The following is a 20351-nucleotide window of genomic DNA, read 5'->3' as shown; positions in this document are numbered from 1 at the left end:
TCTGGGAGCTTTCACATGAGCAGCTTCCAATCTAGAGTGTACTTTTTAAATCCAGAGTTCTGAGTAACCCCCCTAGAGATTTTTATTAATGGGGTCAAGTTGGGGAAAAGTTTCCCAGTGGGGTCTGTGAGGCTTGGGGTCCATGGAGAAATGACCACACTTTGAAACACAGTAGAAAGGATCCTTTGATCACCAGTCTAAAGGCATACCCACCCCCATCAGAACTTTTTTTTTTTCCTTTTTTACTACTTGATACAGGGTCTAAGTTTACATCGATCCCAAGGACTTGAAGCATCATCATGATCCCCTTAAGAATAGAGGTGTAAAGAGGGGGTCAGGTAATCCGTAGCCAACCCAACAGCAGGTACTCAAGACCAGGGAGCAGAAATGCAGTTAAAAGCTATTTCCTAAATGAGACCCTTCCAGGAAAGGTAGATGTCCTTAGGTAACATTCCTAGCTTAGAGAAGGGCCCTAGCCACACTATCCCTGTCAGCTTTTATTAGTTAGAGTGCTTGCTCACTCCAGGGATCATTAGTTTGAAGCTTGATGAAGACACTTTTAGTTTCAGTTCTTTGAAAAGTATTTGTAAGAAGCCATCTCTCCTGAGGCAGTCAAACCATCCAAATCACTTCCCCGTTTAGGGGAATATTCATATTCATTTTCCCGATGTAAAGTATTATTTTGAAGAGCCCTTCCAGCATGTTCTTGTTCTGTCAAGTCCCAGGACCAAGTGTCCAGTTTGAGGGATACTGACAGAGGGAAGTGGGGAAACCAGGAGCTTGGATTTGGGGCTCTTTAATCTGGATAGCTCGATTGGGGAGACTCCGTCTCCAATTCCTAAAGGAGGGTGTCCCGTGGGAGAGATTCTGTATCCGCCATCCAGGTATATTGGGGAGAAATCAGGAGGAAGCCAGTTTGGTTTAGTAGACGAAACTTCTCATGCTTAGCCTAAGCCATGTGAGACAGCTGGATGCCAATAGGTGGTGAACTGCCCATCACTAGTTCGAATAAGGGCTGGGTAGACCTCAGGGTGACCTTCAAGCAAGACGGACTTGAATTCATTTCCTAGCTCCAGTGGCTGTGTAAGTTCAGGCAAGTAACTTAAATCTCCAGCTTCTTTACCTATGAGAAGGGCATCGCACTTCTTTTATGAGTGTGAGCGTGTGCGTGTGTATGTACGAAAATTAAAGGATAATGAACATTGCGTCGGCCCAGGCACATAGCAAGACTCCCTGTTTACTGTTGCAGACCTTGATTTTGCATTGTTTGGCCTGCAATTACAAGGTATACTCATTTCATTATGACAGAAATGCAACCCACAGCTAGCAAAAAGGGGAATTTACTAGCTTACATAATAGGAAGTCCAGAAGTGATACTGGTTTCACACATGACTAGAGCATCCATCTCATCTCTGCTTCTTTCTGTGCTGGCTTCATATTGCAGTCATGTTCTTTCTTCATTAGGAGATGGGGAGGACAAAGTGGCCAGCTCCCTTAAGTTCCCTCACCACTTAGCAACCCCAAAACTTGACTGTTGCTCCCAGGGGAGATTGGTCCAGCTTGGGATGCATATGTCCCCTGCACAGTGATGAATGGGTTATGGAACCGGGTTGAGGCCAAGGAAATAAGGATGCAGGGCACACAGCTCTTACAGGTGGCTACTAGAGGGAAAGTGAAAAAGGTAAGGCAGAGTAAGAACTCAGCAATTGCCCTGTCTCCAGATTGGGCCCAGGGTCACAGTGGATCAGTCTGGTTCTGCTTTAAAACAAAACAAAACAAAAACCAAAAACAACTTTATTTGACAAAAGACAAAAACAAGTTATTTACAGTAGTTTTTTGCTCAAAGAATTCAACGGGGTAACTGTGCTTCTCCTCCAGGTTCGCCTCACAACTAAACCAAGTAGAGGCTGCCCCACCCCCAGCCTCCCCATCTTGCACAAGGGGGGAATGCCAACCAGAATTCAGCAGCATGGCTCTCTCACCCCTCACCACCTCCACTGCTTAGTGCACTGTGGGAAGGAAAAGTCCCACCCCAGCCCAATACACTTCCAGAATCCCCTGCTACAAGCATCTTGCAACAGTCACACCAGACCTGGGCTCAGACATGGGTTGGGTGGAAGAAGCTGGGCAAATAGCAGCTTCAACTAACCTTGAAGCTGCCATGTTTATTCTTCCCCAGCTGGGCCTCAGGAGGGTGAGGATCCCTGATCCCCCTGGGGCATGCAAGGAGCAGGCAGGAGAGGCAGAAGAGGGAGCCTAGGAAACTTGCTTACTCACAGAAAACAAAGCTCCCTCTCCTTAAATAACCAATCCCTGCTCCCACAGCAATGGATGGGCCAAGCCACTCAGAAGTGGGGGAGCCTCCCTGAAGGCTGCAGGGATCATTCCAGAAAGGACAGAGCATATGTTGCTGCCTTTCTCCTGGCCAGGCCCACCCAAGTCAGCCAACACCCAGGAACTCTCCCCCATGTGCCTGACTTGGCAACTTCAGGAAACTACAGGCTGGGGCTCCTGACCTATCTTTTGGCCCAGTAACAATCTTATTCAGAACAAAAATATTTCAGCTAATAATAACCTAGGATTAGTGTTTCTTAGGATATATAAAGATGGGGTATATTGCTGTCGAATGCTGTCAGCAATGAAACAGCAAAATAAAAAATGGGGAGGAGGGAGGAGAATAAGATCAACTGTGATCTTTTCACTGTGAAGTTCAGGGCAGGAGCCTTTGCAACTCATTTAAAGAAAGGTGCAACACAAAGGCACTCACTGCGACCCCAGCCTCCTCTGAAGGCAGTTCCTCAGGCAGCTGGGGCTTCTATTCCCTGCTTCCTCCAGGAATAGTTTCCTGCCACCATCGTGGGAAAAGCTGCCTGTCTGAGTCAGCTAAAAGGGCTTCCTGACCAGTAGATGGCTCACTTCTCTCCAAGTAGGAGTTTCTGGGAGCTTCTGACATTCTGGCCCCACTGATCCAAGTTCCTAAAGGAATTCAAAACTCAGGCTGCAGGGCAAAGCTTTCAAGGATAAAGAGGGGGGAAATATTAAAGAGAAATAAAAAACCCCACTGCCTCAGTCTAGCTTACATCCCCCACCCCCCCAAAATACAGTAAAAACAAAAATAAAAACAAACACCTCTCTGGTTTTATCATCCTTCTCTGCTCTGCGCCTAGAAGGTTTGGTCAGATTCTCTGTTGGACCCTCACTCTGGTTGTGGCTTTATCCCCTTCTGTGCCTGATGCAGAAAAGTCAAAGCCCATAAAAGTTTTTTTCTGCTTTTTTTTTTGTAAACCAAACCAAGAATAAAACAACCATTTGGAATTTTGCAGATTTTGCTGGTCCCCAAAATAAAAATATTCCTTCCTTGTCAAACAGTCACCAATTGCAGTGGCGGATCATTCCCAGTTCATGACACTCCAGCACGCAGCACACTCTGATTCCCCACACCTCGGCTAACTACTCCCATTAATGTAGACCACAGCAAAAAGGGAAAAATAAACACAAAGTTCAGTGAAAACCTAAACATTCAACTGGAGTCGGTTCTGTTACATCTGCTGGATTCTTTTCTTTTGTTCACACTTATGAACTTGGAATGTCCACACCTGGCTTAACAAAAAGAGGCCCAGCTCAGGGGCAACTTGGACCCAGCATAGGTCTGAACTTGGCAGGTTTCCTGCGCCCAGCCCAGGAAAACGGGCTGGAACAAAGGGGTCCTGGGGATTCTCTGGAGAAGCAGCAGCAGCAGCACCATGCCTGTCTCCGAAATCTCTTGGTCTCATCACTGAGGACGCCTGGAGAAACGGCAGAGTCAGCAGAGGAGAGGTCCCCATCACAGTGCAGTGACACCAGCTGGCGTCTTCCTGCTGAAGACCTCTGAACAGAGGAGATGATCCTGATGTTTGGCAGTGATCCAAAGAAAACCCTCTGTATGAAGGGGAACCAAAACGGAAACCCAGGACAGCTGGCTCGAGCCTCGAGCACCCCTGTTGGCAGATGCCTACTTGGGGTTTTCAGAGACTAAGGGGATGGGAGTGTGCAGTAATGGGGGCGACGGGTCCTGCTGCTTCTGAAGCTCCATCTCAGCAGCCCTTTGTAGCGCCACCTCCACCAGCAGCTGGAAGCTGCTGAAGTCCTCCTTGTCCTGCTCTGGGGGTGTGGGCGGTGGCGTGTTGAAGAGTCCACCTGTGGGGCTTCCAGCTTCAGCCCTGGTCAGCAGGGTGAGTGTGCTGCCAGGGGTAACCAGGGGCTTGGAGGGCTCCAGCTCCCCTTGTGGGAAGGGGGCTGCTGGCTTTTCCCCTTGGCCTGAGTGGAGTGGCACGGAGCACACAGACAAGGAGAGCACATTGGTGGGGGCTGGTACAGACACAGCCAGCACCGAGGGGCTGCTGCCACGGGGGAGGGCCACATCTGAGGCCTTACCCCCGCGGCGGGAAATGGTGAATTGGTTGGGGTCTTTGCCATCCTTCCGAAGCATGTCTGGGAGAAGCCGCCGCCGGGCGTTGATGAACCAGTTACATATCTGGAATGAATATGAGAGACTGGTCAGTTCACGCAATCAAAACCAGCTATGAAGTGCCTATGTTTCAGGCTCCAGGAACACAGCAGCAAATGCCACAGACACAATCCCCGCCCTCAGGTTCATGTTGGGAAGAGAGGGTTAAAGAAGAAATCATACAAATGAATATAAAATTGCAACTGTGATTCAGCCAGTGAAGGGAAGGTACAGTGGTGCTGTTGGAGACCATAATGGGAAGAGCTAATCTAGCCTCTGTGGACTGAGAGTAGTAGTCTCTGAGGAAATGGCTGGTAAGTTGTGATCTGAAGGATAAGCGGTAGTACAGGTGGGAGGCGGGAAGGGAGAACTGGATTTAGAGGGATGAACTTCTGAAAAGACCCTGTGTCGGGTGGCAGCAGAGTGCCTATGAGGAACTCAGAGAAGACAGGCCTGTATGGCTGGTGCTCAGAGTGGTAACTAGAGGTTACCTCTTATGGTGGGGATTTGGTTCTTTATTCTAAGGGCAACAGGGAGCCATAGGAGGGTTTTAAGCAAAAGAGGGTTGCTATGTGGAGAACAGAGTAGAAGCAGGGAGAAAGGTTAGTAGTTCAAATTACGTTAAGGGAAGTGATGAGAAGATGACGAATGTTCGATCTATTTGGGAAACTGGAAATGACAGGACCTGGTGTCCAACTGGATATGGGTGAATGAAAGAGGAGGGGATACTGCCAAGGATGATTCACTCCTAAGTGTCTAAAGCAGAGTCTTGCTGTGGACCAGAGAAAGAGCCACAAAGACACCAAGTTACTGTCAGAAGAAAAAATTCTTTCCAAGCAAAACCACAACCAGTGGCTCCAGCTGAATGTGCATTCAATCAACATCCTTAAGTCCCCCCCCCCCCCCCGCCACATGCTGCTGAGAAAGCTACCATTAACCTTAACCCCATTCTTGTCTAGCTGATTGTTTAAATCAATTTTTTTAGACCTATGCGTGAGGCACAAAATTTCTCACTGTTAAGTGGTATGCTGCAAAGCCAAGACATATCTAGCACCCTGTCCCGTATCTGTCTGGACTCTCTTTAACAGTCTCCAGTTTCATGGCCCTCCAATCCAGCCTCTTCACTGGTTGTCACTTCTCTTTCTAAAATGCAGCGACTGTTACTCCTGTTCTAGGAACCTGCCATTTGACTCCTACTGCCTTCAGGATCCAGTCCAGACTCCTGAGCCTGGGTGCTAAAAAACCCTCGCGTATCTTTCCAGCCCTTTTATTCTTCAGCATGTGAAATTGCTCAGTAGCCCTCATTCAGGCCCTATTCTTTTTTCCCCCCCAATAGCTCCATGCCTTTTATACATCACATTCCTTCTTTCTGGAATGCTCTCTTCTCCATCTGGAGAATGCCTACTCCTCTAAGTCTTGGCTGACCAAAGATATTAGAGAGAGGGCCAGAGCAGAGGAATGGATTCAAAACGTATCTCTATTCAACTACGGCTGGCGTAGGGCCTAGCAGTTTCTTTTCATACGTGCATGAATGACACCATCAGGGTCGATAACTGTTCAGGAAGAGTGTGAATAGTTTCTGCACACCTGAGAGCAGCAGGCACCTAATCGTGGCATCATTCTTGACTATCTAAAAGATCAACCAGTTATACCCTCTTTCCTCTCATTTACTCCTAAGATGTGGAGTAGACCAGGAGATGTGGCAAGATGGAACCTATAGTAGCTCACCTGGGCATTACTTAAATATAGTTATGGATTAGACTAGAAAACAGTTTGTTAGCTGCATGGCTGGTGTAAACTCATAAATACAAAACGTGTTTTAAAAATTGTCTTAAACAGGCAAATATAACCCCCTAGCATTTTTTCCAAGTCCTTCTCCCTCTTGCCCTCCACTGGAGGGGCCACCATAAGGGAAAAGCTGCCTAATCACTTTCTTGCCAACTCAGAAGAAGCAGAAAAGATACATTAGAAACTGTGGGTGTGTGGGGGGTGTGGCCTAGTAGATAGCCACACATCTAGGCATCTTTTTGGGAGCTTTCACTGAGAAGAGCTTACCAATAGCTGCTATTTACTGAGCAATGTACATCTACACAATTTTCTTCTAATAGTTACCTCAGCCTTAAGAGTTTGATCAATTCCCATTTTACTAAAGAACGTACTTAAAGCTCAGTCTGGAGAAGTCAGGCAGGATTCCACCTCCAGCCAGGGATGCCCAAGCCTGGGCCTTTGGATCTGGAGGAGAGTCCCTTCTCTCTGAATCTTTCTCTCAGGCTGTCACAGGGCCCCAGAGCCCAGCTTATTTTATTCACTAGAACAGTCAAGTTAGAACTTCTCACTTTCCTGTTGATCTCCCTTTCAAAGATTCAGGAGCTCACTCAAATAATATTTATTGAGCGCTTACTATGTGCCAGGCCCAGTTCTTGGTGTTGGGGATGCCTCTGTGAAGTAAACAGACATACACTCTGCCCTGTGGAGCTTACAGTCCATCTAGCTGTGGAGACTGGCAATGAAGAAATACGGTGCCTAGCCACCAGTACGTGCCAGGAAGGAAACAGACAGGAATAAAAGGGTAGCAAATAAAGGTAAGATAGTCTTCCGTAGATAAGGGGTCTGGGAAGGGTGAAAACTAAAGGATAAGAAAGAGCCAGTGATACAGAAAGCTGAGGGAAGAATGTTCTAGACAGAGGCAACAGTGAATACCAAGGTCCTGAGGCAGGACAGGGTTTGGTTTAAGGAAGTGACAGAAGCAGGCAGGACTGATCCCACTAGGCTAGAACACCAGGGTAAACCACTAAAGGGCCTAAATAGGCCCTTTGACCTAAATTTCACACTCTAGGTCCTGCTAGTCCTATCTCTTCTCTCCTTAGTTTATCAACAGGTACTTACGGAGCATGTGTCAGCTGCTGTAGCTGGAAGAAAAAACAGGAACTCCCTCCCTATCCCCTCTCGTGTGCTGGGATGTTAGGAACTGAGTGGGCTGCAGCAATGCCTAACATTCCTCTAATGTTTGCTGGATGGATCAAAGGCCTGGCTCTCCTTAGGGCTCCCCGTACCAGTTTCTTCCCCTACCCATTATCTTTCTTGACTCATATGCAGGCAAGCCCTTGGGTACCATCTTCCCGTGGACTTTGTCTGTCTGCCTCTACCCAGCCAAAGGGATAGCCACCTATGACAGGAGCTGGCCTGGCTCCTGACCCAGCAGGCTGCAAATGTACTCACTCCATAGGTGACCTGAGGACAACACTAGACCCTTGGCCCTGTCAGGCTGGGAAAACTCCTGGGCAGGGCAGAGCCACAGCTTTTTTGTGATCCTCTCCCTCTCTATTCCAGCCTGAAAGGACCCTGCCCCTGGGTTCTCATTGGCCCCTCTTTACCTATATGGTCCTCCTAGTGCAACTGAGCGCACACACAAAAGCCCGCATCAACAGACACTGGCTGAGCTGAAGCCTGGCTAGAGCTGCAGGGAGGCCCCAAGGAGAGGTAAGGCTGAACAGCTTGGGTGAAACGAATGAAGGGAGCTAATTTAGCATCTCTGATACCAGGTATCATGCCGGCTATCTCACCTGCATTATGTTTAATCTGCATACAAGCCTAGAAGGTAGTGAGCAGTGTCCCCAAAGTACTAAAGAGGGGACAGGAACTCGAAGAGATGAAAGAACCTCCCCAGAGTAACACAGCTACCAAGTGCAGAGCTGGGACTCAAACCCATGTCTCCTGGCTCCAGGGCCCCTACTGCTGTTCTTACTCTGCTTTGCTCTGTCTTACCAAACAGAGGAACAGAACGGGGAGCTGAATCATCATCATCATAATCCTAAAAGCAAACACTTGTTAAACACAAAACATAGCAGGTGCTGTTCTAAACATTTCCCATCTAATTACTCATTTAGTCTTCAACAGCCTATCAGACGGGTTCTGTGATGCTCTCCATTTTATCCGTTGAACTGCTGAAGAAACAGAGGCCCTGAGCAGAGGGGTTCCGTAGCTTGCTCAAGGCCACAAGTGCAAAGGCGGGGCTCTGATCCAGATAGCCTGGTTCTAGGCAACCACCACTGCCAGGTGAAAAGACTGAAGAGTCAGCCTGAGGCCTTTTCTCCTTGCTCAGATGCTTCCATCTCCACAGTTGCCTCCTCAGCCACCTGTGCTGCAGGAGAGCACTGCACCTCTCTACCTCACCCCTGCATGCAGAGGAAATGGTCGGGTCACAGTAACCTGGGGCAAGCGAAGTAGGGACAAGTGTTTTGTTGAGAAAGCAGTCTCTGGGACTGAGCCTGGGCATTTTCTAGCAGCTGTGTGGGCATTCAGCCCCTCACTGCACCTCCCATTTTGGCTTATAATTCAGAGAAGAGAACAGGAGAAAAACACCCCCCCCCCCCGCCACAAGCATACTCCCTCACATGCTCACCCTGGTCCACAGAAAACTTGGCAGCCTGTCTATTTTGTCTTCTCATCCGATAGAAATGCACAGCTGAGGGGGTCAGGCAAAGGCAGGAGGCCTGAATGCACCGCCAGTGCCAGCTGTGACAACGGGCTATCGGGATTTTCTGTAGCTCCTTCCAGCTGTCCGACCCATGCCTAAGTCAGAAAAAGAGCACGTGACGTGCCCCCACTCAAGGTCCTTGGGGAGGTGGTAGGGAAAATGCCAAGGTGAATTCTGTGATTGATATGGCAAAACACAGGCTGGATGCCTGAAAGCCTGTCTCTACTATAAAACTGGGCCCTATCTGAAAGGCTGCTGTCCTGCCAGTATTTTTTTATCAGTAGCTGAGATGAAGGACAAGGGAGGAATCAAATGGGAGTGGGAGGGGCACCAGGAAGCTGAGGAAGGCCACGAGGGTGGAGCATCTCAAGAAGGCGACAAGTGCTTTAATTTTCATGTCTTTTCAGCTGTGAGAGACAGAAGCAAAAGAGGGGAGAGAAGTGAAGATGTGGAGAGACCTTTCCCAAACATCATGGTACCTCCATTTGTGTTGTGACCACCCATATCCAGGTGCTCTTAAAGGCAGCTGGCTGTATTAGAATCACCTTGAGGGTAATTTTAAAACATATCTTTTTCTTCAGCTTTTCTAGATCCGATGAGGACGGGGGACAGGGTCAGGAATGTGTTTTTGAACAAGCTCCCCAGAGTTCTGCTGCCCAGGCTTAGGAACCAATGTTTTAACCTGCTGGTTTGACTTGTCCTGGTAGGTCGAACCCTTTATTTAAGCAAAAAAACTTACACAGAAGCTCAAAAAATATATACACACAGATGAAGGTGGGGAGACAGAGGTTGCCAGTGCAAAGAAGTGGGAGGCAGCTAGCTTTGAAGCCACAGTAAGGAGAGCAGCTTCCATCGATAAAGCATCACTGAGGACTAGGCCAGCCCACGCCACACAGCAGGCCACAACTTCTGCACCAGGCTCCTTTCCTGCCTTATGCTCCACACCAGAGGGACTGCTGCCCCTCACCTCCACACTCCTTCGAGTCCGTCAGGACTCCATTCAAATACAGCTTCCCCAGAGAAGCCTTTCCTAACCACCAGGGCAGCTCAGCTGACACCACACTGGTAATGAATTACGTTGAATTCTTAGACCTTTAAATAATGTCTCCCCTCCCCCTGGGGGCTACCCGAAAGCAGGGACAGTGCCTGTTTGACAGCTGTGTTTCCAGCACACAGCAGTGGGCCTGGCATAAGTGTACCCCCAATCGCTAATACAGAGTCAGGAATGAGGCCTGAACCTCCCTGCCACGCTCACCTTCCCTCCCCAAGAGGCAGCCCCTTAGGACAGTCAGAAACCACAGCAATAACTGGGCTTAAAGGGTGTCACAGGAACCTGTGAAAATCCTTCACAAAGGACTTTTTTTTTTTTGGTCTGACCCTCCCAACTGCCTAGCCCCGGGCAAGTACCAGCAAACCAGTTAGTTAAATGACTCATTGACTTGCTAATGAGATCGCTCCGGGGCGGGTTAAAGGAGACAAAAAGAGAGATGTCTCCAAGGAGAGAAAAAACAAGCTTGGCAAAAGTTGATGCTTGTCAAGCCAGGTGATTGGTACAGGGGTGCATTATAATATGCTCTTTTGTGGATATTTGCAAATTTCTTAATAAACAGTGAAATTTTAAAAATTAGATATGGGAAAAAGAAGTGCCTCAAGGGACTTAAGCCAACTTTTCCAGATTGAGGAGCCACTACATTTCCTTACTTCTGAATTCCTGACTGTTGACATTTCCAAGTTTATCTTCGTATCCTGTCACTTTGACGACAATTATTTTCTGAGCACCTACCAGATACAAGGCACTGAGCTAAACATGTAGGATATAGTGATAAATAAGACCAGGCCTCTGGAGCTTAGTGTGTCCTAAAAAGCAATTCTAGGCAAGTGTCCAAAGGCTGGCCCAGTCCAGGTGCTGTGGAGCACACAGCTCCTCTAAGGGTTGGGAGTCTCCCTGGTCAGGGGTGGGAGCAAAGTAGTCTGGGGTAAACATCAGTGTGGCAGCAATGGGGGGGCCAGGGATGAGGCCCACTATGCAGATAGGGACAGGTGATGTTGTTGGGTTGGCAGGAGCCATCAAAGGGTTTTCAGTAGGGCAGTGACAAGTGATCAATGATAGGTTGGACTGTGGTAGGAAAGAAGCCATATTCCAGAAATACTTAAGGAGTAAATGTATAGGAATTGCTGACTGACCAAACGAGCTGAGAAAGGCTTATCTAGGGGAAACTCCCAGAAAGGGAAGGAGCCAGCTTGGCAAAGTTATCACTTATCAATAAGGAAATCTGAGGTGCCTGTGAGACCTCCAAACAGAGGTGTATGGCTGGGACCGTTTGAGGTTCGTGGTACAGTTTCCATCAAGGAGTGCCAGATGGTCCCCACTGCTCCTTAACTCTCAGCATGACTCTAGAGCAGGGTAGCCACCGCTGGAATCCCACTCACCAGGAGATGCTGGGATCCAGCAGCTAAGCCTCACCCCAGACCTATATTTCTCTAAGTGGGAGCTGGGGATATGTCGTCCTAGGGGTCCACTAGTTCTCCACAAGAATGTTTTGGCTTTGTGTTTCTATTTTGATGGGGAGTAGGAGTACCGTGGCCTTTGGAAACCCAGACCTGCTCAACTCTGGAGTCAGTGCCTCTGTCAGCTTACTTGCCACAGCTCTGTCAGCAGACACCATCCACTTTATATTAATGTGGTTATATGGAATCTCATTGGTTTTACATTTATTTAACTTTGGAAAGCTGCTTGGTTATTTTATAGTTGTGTATAAGAGCAAAAGCAAGAAGTTTTAAACCCAGTTTTCTGGTTGTACGTGCTTAAGTGATGTGATAATAAAAATGACTCAAGTCAACATGTTGGGGGGGGGTCCATGAAAAATGTTTTCTTTAAAAGGAGTTGGTACATTACTCAGATTTGAGAAACTGTGCCCCTGACAAAAAAGCAATTTCAATACAGTGTGACAAGTGATTTGACACACTTGTATGAGCACAGGTATGAGGCATACTGGGAATACATAGCAGTGGCCTCAAACCTAGGCAGGAAGAGCCAGAGAATGCTTTCATGAGAAAATGCTTAAACAGACTGAGCCAGGTTCAGAAAGGTCAGAAGAAGCCAAAGGAGAAGGCCTGGAGGCCTAAGAGTTCAAGGGCTCCAGGGACAGGAACAACTGAGAGATGAGTAAGCTCCTAAGAGTGTGGACTCTATCCTGAGGACAGTGGGGTCTGTGGAGTGTGTGACACAATCAGATTTGCACTTTTGTGTCCAAGAGAATGTACTGAAGGAACAAGGCTGGAGGCAGGAAGATCAGCAAAGCAGCTAAGTAATCCTGACTTTCAGGCTCCAGCCTCTGGCCTGTGTTCTACATCCTTTGAGTTCAAGTCCACCTCTTCTGGGAGGCCTTTTGAGGCTCCAGGCTGGCTCAGAAGCCCTGCCCTGGTTTTCTGCTGACTTCTGTCCCAGCTGTGATCATTTTTTGCAAACATCAGTGGCCAGGTCTTCCCTTGCTCCCCATCCCAGACTATATACTCCTTGAGGGTAGGAATGTGTCTAGTTCCTCTCTGAGATCCCAACTCTGTCCAGCATAGAGCTGGGCATAGTAGGGTATTTGGCAGTACACTGTGAGATGACAGGCACTGCTAGACACTTGGGCTCAGTCCAAGACCTATGATGTGGAAGAGATGAGGGTGAAAAGGAGAGGAGAAGCACAAACTCTGTGCCGAACACCTCACAGTGAGCCTTGAATTCTTCTTCTCAGTTCCTCCTCCTTACAAGCTATGAAAGTGGTACAACCATATCCGTTTTCCAGATGAAGACACATGAGGCTCAGAGAGGAGGCAGTGACTGGCCAAGGTCCAGGCTTCCTCTTGTGGAGAAGATGGGATCTGAGTCAGGGTCTGTAACTCTAGAGCCTTTGTCGTAGACAGACTCCGATTAACCACTGCCCAGTGAGTATAAAGTCAGGTGACAGGAGTTCTGAGGGCTGAATACTCACCATGAGGCTTCACAGGAGGGACGAGAGCTGGGAAGATGTGGGAGGCTCCAAGTGAGGTCAGGGAAGGAGGGAAGGACAGTACCACGGATTCAAGTAACGGGCTAGAAAACTACAGAGGTGGAAAGGGAGCAGTGGGGGCCATTGGGGTGGGAGGTGGGTCTTTGCTAGGCTGAGGGCCTGCTCTGTGTCTCCCAGGTAGGTGCAGCCAAACTGGAGGCAAGGCAGTGGAAGTCCAGGGTGTCCTGCCTCAGCACCATGAAAGCAGAACCAGAACAGCTGCAGGTGGGCAGTCGGGCAATTCAGAGGAGATAATAACCTTGCACTCTGACACAAAGTGGCTCACACGATCTTCTGAGTGTGCTCATGTGCATGGTTTACAAAGCACCTTCATACCCAGTTCTGAATCTGTTCCTCACAACGGTTCAGTCACACAGGGGAGATTCTAACCCCCACTTTACAGATGGGGAAATCAAGATGTGGTCCCCAGCTGCTATGTGGCAGAACTGGGTTTTGAACCCAGAACTCTGACTTTTGCCTTTTGCTTGACTGTGACTCTGACTCATTTTTTAACCATGCTGCAGATCACCAGCTGCCCCCTGCAACCAAGTCACTATCCAAGCACTGCTCTGGGTCTGGGGGCCAATTCCCAGACACCCAATGCCTTCTCACCTTCCCACTGCCTCCAATGTTAATGATGGCACCTGGACATTACTAACAATTCTTTGCCTCTTCAGAATGCTCCAAAATCTGAAATCTAGCTGCAATGATTTCACACCACTGTCTTCCCTGGAGGCAGGGAGAGTAGATGTTCTCATCTGACCCAAGAAGAAACTGAGACGCAGAGAGAACTGACTGCCCAAGGCCACACAGTGAGTCAGTGCCAGGGCTGGGATAGGACTGGAACCCAGGCCTCCTGCTACCCGCTCCTTACCTGCAGCACTGACAGGTTGGTCTGTCCAGAAAGGCTCAGCTTCTCCTGCTCTGAGGGGTAGGCGTTGTAGCGGTGCAAGTAGAGCCAGTCCCGGAGGATCTTCACTGACTCCTTGGGCAGGTTCCCTCTTCGCTTCCTCTTGCCTGCCAGAGAGAGGAGGCCTTCATCCTCGCCCAGATCGCTGTCTGACATGGTGTCTAGGGGCTAGGCTGGATCTTGGCAAGCCTGGAACAAGTGGCAGAGGGGATGGGGACATTATTACCATGCACTGCCTCTCACCCTTTTTCTAGTCTCCAAACACACCATCACTAGAGCCTGGGATGCCAGAAATGGGGGAATCGCAATTCAGAGTCTCAGGCCACACAGCCTAAGCAAGCAAGAAGGGATGAGTCCAAAATGCCTCCATTTCATGGGGCCGGTAGATGACTACTGAAATAAATGGCAGCTCATTAATAAGCTGTACCAGACTAGAAATAATTACAGCTACCACTGATGTCTCTTTTCCCTGCTCTGTATTGAGCACTTTACATTTAATATCTCATTCAATCCTCACAAATCCCTTTAAGAGAGACACTACTATTATCATCATTTTATAGATGAGAAAACCAAGGCCCAGGGAGATCAGGAAAGCCGCCCAAGATACTGTGACTGTTAAACAGAGTTACCATGTGACCCAGTAATTTCACTCCTAGGTATATCTACCCAAGACAAATGAAAACCTATGTCCACACAAAACCTTGTACACAAATGTTTATAGCAACATCATTCATAGCAGCCAAAAGGTGGAAATAACCCAAGCCTCTATCAACAGATGTATGGATAAACAAAATGTGCAGTATTATTTGGCCACAAAAAGGAATGAAGTCCTGGGCTGGCCCAGTGGCATAGTGGTTAAGTTCACACACTCCGCTTCAGTGGCCCGGGATTTGTGGGTTTGGATCCCGGGCGTGGACCTCATCAAGCCATGCTCAGGCGGCATCCTACATACAAAATAGAGGAAGTTGGCACAGATGTAAGCTCAGGGCCAATCTTCCTCACCAAAAGAAAGAAAGAAAAAAAAAGGACCGAAGGCCTGTATGCTACAATGTGTATGAACCTTGAAAATATTACACTAAGTGAAAGAAGCACGTCACAAAAATCACATATGATTCCATTTTTTATGAAATGTCCAGAATGGGCTAGAGGGGGATAGAAGGGTGATACCTAAAGGGTATGGAGTTTCTTTTTGAGGTGATAAAAATGTCCTGTAGGGCCAGGCCCGATGGCCTAGTGGTTAAGTTCTGTATGCTCCGCTTTGGCGGCCCAGGTTTAGTTCCGCAGCGTGGACCTATACCACTCTATTAGTGGCCATGCTGTGCTGGTGGCTCATATCCTAAAAATAGAGTAAGATTAGTGTGGATGTTGGCTCAGGGTGAATCTTCTTTAGCAAAAAAAAAAAAAGTCCTATAATTGACTGTGCTGATAGTCAATTGTGATAGTCGATAGCATAGCTGTGAATAAACTAAAATCCACTGATTTGTTTGCTTTAAATGGGTAAGATGTATGGTATGTGATTTATATCTCAATAAAGCTGTTATGGAAAAAAAAAAACCTCACCTCCGGGATATGGTATAGACGAAGCCTTTGGACCAAGGTAATGTGCTCCCCCCAACCCCTGCCCCCGATTTGATACCATCTTTCTCCCAGGTCTCCCAAGACCCAGTGAGAAGTCTGGAAAATCTGTCAATCACCATGGTCCTACAGTAATCCACGTAATATTTACTGTGTACCTAGTGTGTGCCCTACAGAGAGAGTGTTGAGTCATCCCTACTGGTTGTATCTCAGACATTCTTCTTTGTCATCTAGCCCCTGGCCTGGTCCCAGAATCAACTCCTCAAAAACCCAGATAACGGGGCTGGCCCCGTGGCCAAGTGGTTAAGTTCGTGCGCTCTGCTGCAGGCGGCCCAGTGTTTCGTTGGTTCGAATCCTGGGCGCGACATGGCACTGCTCATCAAACCACGCTGAGGCAGCGTCTCACATGCCACAACTAGAAGGACTCACAACGAAGAATATACAACTATGTACCGGGGGGCTTTGGGGAGAAAAAGGAAAAAATAAAATCTTTAAAAAAAAAACAAAAGAAAGAAAGTGGAAGAAGATTGTATTTGATGGCAAGGCAGAAAAGCCTTGTTTAAAAAAAAAAACAAAAACCCAGATAAATGAACAAGCCTGGGCTCTGGGCCCTCCAATTTGGCTGTGTGACCATGGACAAGTGTCCTTCCCTCTCTGGATTTGAGCCCCCTCTTCACCTGTCAAATGAAGGAAGGTTGTCCCTAGACAACCCAACTCAGTTGCTCATCCCCCTGACAAACTTCTTGTTCACACATGCCTAAGAGATTTACATTTTAAACCCAAAAGTTCTAGGCCAAGCTGATGCCAGGATCTCAAGGCTCCTCCCTCCTCAGCCTTTTAACAGCTCCCCAGCAGGCTGGGCCAACAGACTCTGGCATCTCCCAGGTTTTGTTTCCTCGACTTGGGCCAGAGCCCAGATATCTGGCTGGCTAGGCCAGGCTTTCGAGGGAAGGGTCTACCCTCCCAGCCAGGCCACCTGGAGGTGAGAGAGGCATTGGTTAGAGGTGCCACTCAGCACCAAGAGCTGTTTTCTGAGGTCAGGCTTCTGAGGTTTCACTGGCCCGGACAGTGGGGAGCTGGGCTCAGGGATGCAGCCCTGGCAGGCTGTGAGTTTACTCAAGGTTATCTGTACAAATTCCACCCTGGCCACCAGCCAAGGCCTAGTCTGCAGAGTTACAGGGGTGGCCCGTGGAGATGACTCCTCAGTCTATACAGGCTTCTCTCTCCACCATGGTGTCCTACCGCAGTCCGCTACAAACCCCGGAGGTTTCCCACATACACACCCCACACTCACACCTGGCAACTTTCTAACAGCACTCAGATAACTGGTACGAACCCATCGCTCCGCCCTTGGAACTCCCAAGATTTTCACCGACAGATACAGCGCACACAGTTTACAAAGCCCACGTCTAGCACCAACAACTGGTACCCACGCAACCGGCCCAATTCCTGGATATATGCCCACCCACGAACTCCAACCGACCCGCCCACCCGCGACCTCTCACACTGGGAAAACTCCAGACGTCATCACCCCAGCGATGAGTTCTCACCCTAACTGGCCTGTGGCAGCACCCTCTCGACACAACACCCGGTGTACCCTCCTACACACTCCACGACGCCGACCTGCAGCCACTCCAGCACGAACTTTCTGACAACTCCCCCAGCTCGGCCCGACACTCCCCCGGGCGGCGCACTCGCGCTGCATTCCCAACAGTTCACACAAAGCGCGCAGCCTCCCCCGCGGCCCAGACCGAGTCGGAGCACATGGCTCCCGGGGCGGCAGGGAGTCGGCCTGCGCTCGGGGCGCCTGCACCCCTCAGCCCCTCACCCCGCGTTAGACTCGGCGCTCCAGCTCCCCCGCGGGCCCGCAATCCCGGGGAGGCGGGGGCTCTGGAAGAAAGAAGACTCACGTGTCTGTCCCGGGGCAGGAAAAAGTTTAGTTCCCACCCCCTTCCCCCGCCGCTCGGCGCTGGCTGACTCTTCGGGGCGCGGGGCAGGCCGAGCCTGCGCGCTCGGCTTTGTGCTCCGAACTCGGCCCGGAGGGGGAGGGGAGGGGGCTGGGCTCCCACCTCCGCACCGCCCCCCCACCCCCAGCCCAGCGCCCAGACTCCATGTTGGCCGCCCCCTGCCCCAGAGACTGCGCGCTGCCTCCGCCGGAGGCCCGGCTCAGCTCGGCCCGCCCGAGGGTCCCGGCGCGCACAAACTTTCTTCGGGTCGCCGGCCCCACGCGCCCCGCTTCCTTGGCCCGCCTGGGAGTGACAGATGCCTCAGAGACAGACTTTCCTTTGTTCCAAAGGAAAGGGGAACTCGCGCGGGCTCCCCAGCCCTGGGCTCTTCCCGCTGCCCCCACTCGCAGCTGTCACTCTCAGCGGTCCCCCTCCCCGGCTCGGCCGCGGCGGGGGCGGGGGGGCTGCCGGCGGTTAGCAACCTGCACTTTTGAAACCAAACAAACCCACCCCTCGCGCGCTCAACCCAGCCGGGGGCAGGGGCGGCCCTCTCCCGGGGTGGGATCCTGGAGAGCTGAGCCCCCCAAAAGGGCCCCGAGCGAGCTTCCTCTCGGGAGGTGGGACAGCCCCCTCAGCCCGCCCCCCCAGCACACGGGAGTCGGGACTCACAAACACAATCGAGCTCACTACACCCACAATCGCACGCGCCAGGACGACGCCCCCTCCCCCGCCCGGCCAAGGAAAAGAAACTTTCCAAGTTGTCCGCGCGCCCCCCGCCCCCATCTGTCCCCCGCCTGCGCCCCGCACTGACTTTTCCGAGCGACTTTTCCGTCCACGCGGCCTCGGGCTCGGTCCGGGGCGTCCTGGCAGGGGGCGGGGGGCGCCGGGGGAGTGCGCCGCGTACCTGCCGGGCCTGACACTCGGCCTGACAGCTCGCGGCTGGAAAGCACCTCGCGGCCTGACGTCAGATCCCCTCTCCTCCCCCCGCGCTCCTCGCCCTCCCCCACCCGCCCGGAGGGAGAAAACAAACTTTGTGCGGAGCGCGGCGAGCTACGCCCACCCCCCGCGGGGCGGGCCGACGGCGGCGAGGGGCTTCGCCCCGCCCACCGCGCCCGGAGGGGGCGGGGTCGGGAGGGCACCTTCTTCCTGCGCCCACCCCCACCCTCAGGAATGCCACATGGCCTCGGAGAGGAGCGGTGGGGACCCCGGCTCGGGAGAGTCGGCTCGGGGGCAGGAAGTGGTCCGCGCGTCCTTTCGGAGAGCGCTTCCGGAGCGCCTACTGTGTGCTCCACGCTGGGGGTGGGGGCCGTGACCCTGAGGAGAAGTAATGCAAATCCTGACGTCCGTAAGTCCCCTCCCTGTGCCGGGTCTCCCGCCCGCGCTGTGATTGTTCCCATTGCCCCGAGAGGAAACTGAGGCCCCGGGGTTCACGCCCCGCTGGCCGGGACCGGGCTCTGAAGGGGACTCCTGTTCTGCCCTCCAGGCCTTTCGAGTCGGGTGGCGAGCTGCCTGGGACAGAACCCCGAAGCACCAGGCTCCAGGGTCTAGCACACGAGTGGCGGCCAGAGGTGCAAACGGCCGGCGTTCGGGAGTGTCTTTAACACGAGGGCGCTGAGCACACTTGTGTGTCGTCCGCCCCGTCCTTAGGTTGTGGAGTGGTGCTGTTGTATCTCAGTCCCTGGTTACCCGTGAGCTGCAGAGGCTCTTCGCTTGCTTTTTGTCACACGGACGACCAGCGTCCTTCAGCTAGGTGGGTCCCACAGGAGAGCCTGAGCCCTTACGGTGCCCACTGGCGCCCACTGAGACAGGTGCCTGAAGGAGGCAGAGCACCCGGCCGGGCCCCGGCGCTCCTGGATGGTTCCTTTTCCTCTGCCCACCACGCCCAGCTGCGCTCCAGGACGTGTCCCTTGGTCTTCCCCGACCCTGCCGGCGCTCTCCTCCCTGCCCTTGGCTCTCTACCACATCCTGTGAAGTACCTGCTGACCGACCCCGCAGGGCCTTCGGGGGAGGCTTCGTGCCCCTCGGAGCCCAGCACAGAGGCAGCCCAACTAAAACTGGGCAAGGCCTTTTCTGGGCCTCTGGTTTCCCCTCTGGTTCCACATGTCTAGGACCCTTGAGCTTGGAAATCAGCGACCTTAAAATGGCTTTTGGTCTTAATTGTACTTTAGCAGTAGAGAACTCTGGTTAACAAAAATCGAATTTTTTCCAAACAGGCTCTAAGCCAATCAGAATCCTGATTAAATGGCTGTTAAGAGGCAGCTGGACTCCCCATCGAAGCCAGGCTTCCCTGCAAACGCGCTTAGAACCTAGTTGGCCTCACTGCGTTCCTCACAGCAACACCCCAAGTGTCAGTGCCACTTGCCCAACGCTCTCGTTTCACAGATAGGGAAACCGAGGTCCAGAGTGGAGGCCCCAAACAATTTCTTGGGGAAGTGGTGCTCTGTCCACAGCCTTCTGAGAGAAAAAGGGAGGCTTGGGAGTCTTAGATAAGAAAGGTAAAACCACTGGGCCCTGGCCACTAGGCTCACAGAGCATGTGTGGGGCAGGCACCTTCAAAAGGGGGGCCTGGGGGAGAAAATGGGTGCAGCCAGGTGAGCCTGGAGATGTGACTGTCCCCAGCACTCAGTGCCAGGCACCAGGCATTGTGCTCAAGTGCATGATAGCCAGACTCTGCCCTTTTTTTTTTTTTTTGAGGTAGCTTATCCCTGAGCTAACATCTGCTGCCAATCCTCCTCTTTTTGCTGAGGAAGACTGGCCCTGAGCTAACATCCATGCCCATCTTCCTCTAATTTTTTTTATATGTGGGACGCCTGCCATAGCATGGCTTCCCAAGCGGTGCCATGTCCACACCCAGGATCCGAACCGGTGAACCCCAGGCCACCAAAGTGGAACGTGCGCACTTAACTGCTGCGCGACCAGG

General features: G+C 51.2%; 1 protein-coding gene and 1 long non-coding RNA gene across 5 annotated transcripts in view; one reads left to right on the top strand and one right to left on the bottom strand.

Moving 5' to 3' along the window:
- Positions 1-15885, top strand: part of LOC124248761 (uncharacterized) — a 30357-nt gene extending 14472 nt beyond the window's left edge. For both annotated transcript variants that reach the window (XR_006891131.1, XR_006891132.1), the window contains exon 3: positions 15720-15885. This is a non-coding gene — a long non-coding RNA (uncharacterized LOC124248761). The remainder of the gene's footprint in view (positions 1-15719) is intronic.
- Positions 1781-18401, bottom strand: TGIF2 (TGFB induced factor homeobox 2). Of its 3 annotated transcripts, none has more exons than XM_046679213.1 (3): positions 18243-18401; positions 13875-14099; positions 1781-4513 (listed from the first exon to the last, which is right to left on the bottom strand). In XM_046679213.1, the coding sequence occupies exons 2-3, from the start codon at positions 14064-14066 to the stop codon at positions 3992-3994; spliced, it is 714 nt and encodes a 237-aa protein (XP_046535169.1). In that variant the 5' UTR covers positions 14067-14099; positions 18243-18401; the 3' UTR covers positions 1781-3991. The 3 variants fall into 3 exon arrangements, with proteins under 3 accessions (XP_046535169.1, XP_046535171.1, XP_046535170.1); XM_046679215.1 differs by lacking the exon at positions 18243-18401 and adding an exon at positions 17396-18156; XM_046679214.1 differs by lacking the exon at positions 18243-18401 and adding an exon at positions 17036-17364.
- Between the last annotated feature and the right edge of the window lie 1950 nt (positions 18402-20351).

Source organism: Equus quagga, chromosome 12 (genome assembly GCF_021613505.1).
Source record: "Equus quagga isolate Etosha38 chromosome 12, UCLA_HA_Equagga_1.0, whole genome shotgun sequence".
Lineage (NCBI taxonomy): Eukaryota > Metazoa > Chordata > Mammalia > Perissodactyla > Equidae > Equus > Equus quagga.
This window is presented reverse-complemented; position numbering and strand designations above follow the sequence as displayed.